Source organism: Juglans microcarpa x Juglans regia, chromosome 4S (genome assembly GCF_004785595.1).
Source record: "Juglans microcarpa x Juglans regia isolate MS1-56 chromosome 4S, Jm3101_v1.0, whole genome shotgun sequence".
Taxonomy (NCBI): domain Eukaryota; kingdom Viridiplantae; phylum Streptophyta; class Magnoliopsida; order Fagales; family Juglandaceae; genus Juglans; species Juglans microcarpa x Juglans regia.
In genome coordinates this window covers 1,634,372-1,640,522 of record NC_054601.1, presented here as the reverse complement: position 1 = coordinate 1,640,522, position 6,151 = coordinate 1,634,372, and the positions used below count along the sequence as shown (strand labels likewise).

Sequence of the window (6,151 nt, the reverse complement as noted above, 5' to 3'; positions counted from 1 at the left end):
AGTAGAATTATTCAAAACTTAATCCTGTGAAGAATCTGATCGAAATGTCCGGAAGGTTGATCACCTCACAATGTTTATCCAAACATTTTTATGTGATAACAGAGGTGAGGGCTGGAATAAAATGATGCTGACCCGACCAAATAATGACACTGATGGAGGAAAGTTAAGGTGTCGAACTTGTCGGGTTGGAGAAAATGTACATCAATTTACCCAAAGTTTCAGGATGGAATTTTCTGGCAAATAGAAAACAAGGCCGCTTCTTCCCATTCCATAAGCAAGGGGTGACCATTGCTCTCTTCTGCGGTGGGAAAATGAAAACAAATGGGTCAAGATCAGGAATATGGCTTAAGGTTCCATTTAGTACAATGGACATTTATACCAAAAGAAAACAATTAAGATAAAAATCTGGCCTAAATCATTACCATCTTGAAGGAATAACTAAAGAAAAATGTTATTCATGTTTTTTAATCATCATCTTTTCATCGGCTCCCGCGTATCATCAAATAATTAATAGATAGATTGAAAAAATATTACTTATCTGTCCATCGATTAAGTACGTTTTCACAATGAGTTAAATTGAGATGAAATGAGTTAAGATAAAAATTAAAAATTAAATAAAATATTGTTATAATGTTATTTTTTAATATTTTTATTATTTTATCATTTAAAAAAATTAAATTATTTATTATATTTTATATAAAAATTTAAAAAAATTATAATAATCAAAAGATGTGAGTTGAAATATTTTTACTATTCAAATATAGCATTAATGCCGCATGAAAATTTAATAAAAAGATAAATGATTAAAATGATGATAAATAAAACTTTTCGAAAATACCTTTTCCTCGGACGTGTACTTTATGCTCTCGTCCAAAGACTGAAATGGCCAACATGAACAAGATGTCGTCAGAACAATTGCAAGAGTAATATAAAATCTAAATTTGGCCTAGTTTGGGTACGGACGCAGCTAGGTCCACGCGTGAATTCCACCGAAGGTGGCCATCGGAAAGAGTAAATTTATTATTTTTTTTTTCAATTACATTTTTTTATATCTTTAAATATATATTTTTAAAAAAAATTCACAACATCATTTAAAAATAATTCTTTAATCACTAAGCAGAAAAAAAAAATCGGTGCTGCTTTCGGTGGCTTTCATATGTGGATTAAGCATTATCCTTTGGGTATACTATTATTTATTATTTTATTATTACTTTTCACATATTTTTCACTAATATTCATTACTATTTAATATTCTATTATTATTTTTTCTTTACTTATTTACTATTATTTACGGAATAACTGAGAATACTTACTGGCTAAACGCAACCACCAGAAAAATCAACAAAAGCAGAAGAAAAAGGTATAGGCACATACTGCAATGTTCTTCAGGAGCTCGTGAGTAACGTCTGGAGCCATATATGTTTTGGGGTGCCAGTTCTCTTCGGACCAATCAACATGTGTTACAGACCAATTTGAAATGCCAGCAGGATCAGTCATCTATAAAGAACACAGAAACGGAGTGAAGTCATGGCAATAAGAAACTCTGAAGATAGTTAAATTCAGATCTAGTCTGGCGTAGAAGATCATGGTTAGATTATACACTCACATGAAATAGAGTTGCAAAGTAATGCTCGTCTGAAAAACAGTACTGCCCATCCATATTTGGCTGAGAAAGTTAAGAACATCAATGACATTATATATATATATATATATATATATATATATATTCTTGATTTCAGCATTTGCTTGGAAGAACGTGTTAAATTGCAGGTATTGTCCAAAAGATAGACATGGAAAATTTCCATGAAAACATTGAAGGAAGTTTTATGTGAAAACCACCCAGGATTCTAGATTTTAGAAGTAGCCATCTCTTGTAAACGTAAGGCGGTATGCAGTAATCATCTCGAGATCATTATGTTGTTAATTTACAACATGGTTAAATTTAATGAATAAAGACTTGCCAACTTAGATCAAGTCAACAATTAGATATGCAAGGCAAAACAGGAGCAAGCCCTACAGAAGACCGGGTTCTTAATCTAACTAGAAATAGCATAAGCAAAAAATAAAATCATGGTTGGAAATGGATTACCCTGCAGTAAAGGCTGAATTTCCTGTAGTAAAAACTGTCAGATATAACCATTACAGCATGCTGCCGCTTCAGGGAGAACCACTGCAATACAAACATGATTCACAACCAATGATTTAAGAAATTGTTAATCGTCTGTACCATCAAGTCATATTATCTGATTGAAGAACCAATTTTTATGCCAAAACCAAGCCATCATAGCATGTATTCTGCATCTGTCATTGAACACGAACATAAGACCCAATCCATAAATTATAAACTTCTGAATAGATTCTCTACTGATTTTCTTGAATAAAATTGTCAGCTGCAGCTCAAGACAAGCGCTAGGGCCTAGGAACTAGCGAGTTGCAAGGCAGAACACAACAACAATGATGTCAGTACACCGATTCTAATCTACATTCATTCGCTTACTTCAATTTATGTTCAGAAAAAGAAGTATCTAAACTTTTGCCATCGTGATCATGTAAAGGGGAAAACTTGAAGTTTAGTTCCTGATCATTGCTAACTAGGCTCATTCATTATATCACATGTGTGTGTGTGTCTCTCTCTCTACACAGTATATGGGAAAAATGTCAGGCCATCCTAAATTCAAAAGCTAGCGCAGATATCCCGAACCTCAATGTCCTAAAAGGCCTTGGGAGTTCATGCAGAGTAATTCTTTTCCACAAGGGAAGTTTGCCCTTTGGGTGGGAACAGGCAATTTAAAGCTGGGTGAGTTGCTGCATTCCAAAGGTATTGATAACTATTAAATAAGGGAGCCAATTATGATAGATAATTTCGGCCATTGCTTTCAAAATAATGAATAATTCTCTTCTGCAAACAAATGAATAAGCTTTAAGCATCTAATCCACTTCAGTACAAATTCATAATATCATACCTGTGAAGCCTTCCGGAAATCATCTATTTTAACCTCTGGAAACATACGCTCTGAATACCTGCCTACTCCGTTTGGGCCAGGATCCAAGATGCTGGAGAGGGAGATAGACAGAGAGGGATACAAACACAATAGAGATCATTGTGATATATATTAAATCAGAGGTTCTCTTTCACAAACTATTATAGATTGCTTACCAGTCAATAAAGCTGACATTTGTATATATCAGATAGTGATACACATATTGGAAGCCATGCAGGGGTATACAACTTTAAAAAGATTACAAAAGAAAAAAGGAATTAGACAAATCCCAGAAAAATATCAAGCATGATTTCACAAGGGTAGAAACACAAATCTGATAATTAAATCACCTTTCAGACAGCAGTACAAACTGCTGGTTATCAGGGTCTAGGAGTGCATTTTCCAAAAGCCTCTTCTCTGCATCAACCATGGAGATTTTTCCCCAGACTACCTGCAACAACATTGCTCAGTATATCAACTTAAAGATCTGTTTTGATGAATGAAAAAACATTATTCGTATTGTACAAGTTTTATTAATGATTTAAATAACATGGCTCCATTTACCTTCTCACTCCGAATGTCCCGGCCCTCGAAATAGGGGCTAACATGCACTGGTTTTTCATTAGATGAATGTACATAAACAGAGAATCTGCCCTCATGGCCCTATGGAAAGAAATTAAACCATATTAAATTTTGTTTAGGGGACAAAAACTACTTATATTACGTGTGAGAAGAATATCAAGTTGCACTTGAAATGCTGCAGGTAGAATTAGAAGTTCCCGCAGTCAATCTTTTAATGAATGAATGGTTGCATGCACCATCCACTTCTATGTATAATTCATACCTCGATAAGCACATTAAACTACTGAAATTTTAGAATTTGCAGATGTTTACCTCCTGAGGAAGTCGTTAACTGTAACCAGTCAATGCTATTACTATAGTTTCAGGCCTTTCATTTATACTTCAAAAGACTTCCCTTCAAGCTTAGTTTGTTGTTTGTATTTTTTTATACTTCAAGTTATAGTTGTTTGAATAATTATACATACTTCTAGCAAAACTTTGGTTGTCTCAGTCACTTTTTGGTGCCTTTTCTGTTCTATCATCACTTGAGATCAACTAGAACATTCAACCAAGGATGGAAGTTCAGGTGTTTTCCCCTAGCTCGCTATAATGTCATGTCTACAGCTGAACGAGATTTAAGGATTTTCAAAATGGGAGGTTGGACTAAAACTTCAAGAAAAACTAGAGTTATTTCCATGTGAAAGAGTGAATGAAAGCACAAACACATGAGAAGCTATATGCATTAATTAGTGCAAGAATAAGCGAAACGAAATAATTGAAGAACACGAAACAAAGCCTTACACGGAAAAAGTTATCCCAGATCTCCTCAAAAGGTAATGAACCTGAAGCCAGAAACATGAAAGCAATTTTTGGGTTTTTTGATTGAATAGGTGGTATCTTCAAAATTTCTTTTAATACAACTCGAGCCGCAATCTGATCATCATCATCAATTAATTCCTGTGAAGGATGCTGTTCCAGCACAGCACAACCACCAGAAGAAAAGACAGAGCATGCAATTGAGCTTCTTGGTGGGTGAATATAGACACCAAGCAGAAAAATGCTCGCCAAAGAAACCAAGACAATAGTCCATGTTGAAATTCGCCTCATTATACGTAATCTCTGTCTTGACCCAGACACTGTGTCTCCTATGCTTGGGCGCATTGCAGAAACTTTCTTCATTTTATGTTGATGGGATTATAAGTTTATAACTGCATCCAAGAGCATCTTTCAAATTCTTTAGTGTACCATGGAAAGACGAATGCTTTCCAACAGCAACTTCTCCCAAAACAAGATTACGCAGAGTAATGCAACAGCGATCCGAAGTTTCGACAAACAACTTGTAAACTGTATTACAGCTAGTACGAGGTTTTATTCATTAATTTAGTAAAATTAACAATGTATGTGCATGTCTACACGTGAAAGGATTTTCGCTGATCACAGGCGAAGGTTTAATCTTATGCAATTTCTAGATAAAATGAGTAAAAGAGAACAAAAATCACCATTCATTAAAAAAAAAAAAAATCTATGAAGAAAAAAGGGGAAAAAATATATACCACCCCTGCGGATCACACCTGCTTTTGCAGCTCTGGCAACCACGTACTCTAACCTACTCTATCAACCCTTGAAACGCAGAGAAAGACGAAACGAAAAGAAAGATATGAAGAAAATGAAGATTTTCACACCTTTTTTTTTTTCCCAATTGTTGCGTCCTCATGAATGAATTCAAGGTATGAAAATAGTTCTAATATATACACAATTATGGTGTTAACATAAATAGATTGCAAATGGTATGTTATAAAAGGAGATAAATTAAATAATGGATTCACTTATTTAATGATGTTCCTTGTGCAGCAGAAATCTTCCTTAATGCACCTGATATTTTTCGTTTACACATAACCGACAATTAATGTCAACATTCAAATAGATTCTGCAGATAACGTGCGTCAACATTCAATTCTTTCTTTGTGCAGCAAATGTTTTTCATGTGTAGCAGAGAGTGTTAACAAAGAACAGAACAGCAGAAGTATGCAATCCCCGCATTATCGTTACGAAAAAGAGTGGGATTGAGTAATTCTCCATATAACTGTAAAATGTGTAAACGTCACGTAACCACTTTAAAAAAAAGTAGAGTCTACTATTAAAAAATTAATTTTTTTATGTGGGTTTCATGTTTTATTCATTTTTTTCAAAGTGATTACGCAACGGTTGAACAATTCACAGTTGTAAATATATTTTCTGCTATTAAAAAATTAATTTTTTTATATAGTTCTTATATTTTATTTACTTTTTTCAAAATGATTACATGTCGATTATACAATTCACGATTATAATTATTTTTTTTCTTTTATTAATTGGACACACGCAAGCCCAACCTTTTTTATTCCTACTTTTTTCAAATACAAGCCCAACTGGTTGAGGCTCGATTTGGATTTAAGAATCATTTCAACTTATCTTATCTTATCATTATAATTTTCTTAAATTTTTATACAAAATATAATAAATAATTAAACTTTTTCAAATTCTAAAAAAATAATAAAATTAAAAAATAGTATTATAACAATATTTGATTCAATTTTTATCTAAAATTATCCCATCTCATCTCATCTCAC

The 6,151-nt window shown here is 33.3% G+C and overlaps 1 protein-coding gene across 2 annotated transcripts; it reads right to left on the bottom strand.

The window, feature by feature from the left end:
* LOC121263267 (glycosyltransferase BC10-like) lies at positions 1-5,323 on the bottom strand. 2 transcript variants are annotated; one of them, XM_041166064.1, is made up of 11 exons: positions 5,096-5,323; positions 4,344-4,750; positions 3,546-3,644; positions 3,332-3,432; positions 3,158-3,229; positions 2,964-3,054; positions 2,090-2,170; positions 1,607-1,666; positions 1,375-1,497; positions 839-877; positions 1-298 (listed from the first exon to the last, which is right to left on the bottom strand). In XM_041166064.1, exons 2-11 carry the CDS (start codon positions 4,719-4,721, stop codon positions 164-166), a joined length of 1,179 nt encoding a protein of 392 aa, XP_041021998.1. In that variant the 5' UTR covers positions 4,722-4,750; positions 5,096-5,323; the 3' UTR covers positions 1-163. The 2 variants fall into 2 exon arrangements, with proteins under 2 accessions (XP_041021998.1, XP_041021999.1); XM_041166065.1 differs by having other exon boundaries at positions 5,114-5,323.
* Between the last annotated feature and the right edge of the window lie 828 nt (positions 5,324-6,151).

Coding starts and splice junctions, on each gene's coding strand:
- LOC121263267 (XM_041166064.1), bottom strand. CDS start 4,721: ATGAAGAAAGTTTCTGCAATGCGCCCAAGCATAGGAGACACAGTGTCT. Junction 3,433..3,545: donor GGGACATTCGGAGTGAGAAG/GTAAATGGAGCC, acceptor ATGTTGTTGCAG/GTAGTCTGGGGAAAAATCTC. Junction 2,171..2,963: donor ATTTCCGGAAGGCTTCACAG/GTATGATATTAT, acceptor TTTGTATTGCAG/TGGTTCTCCCTGAAGCGGCA.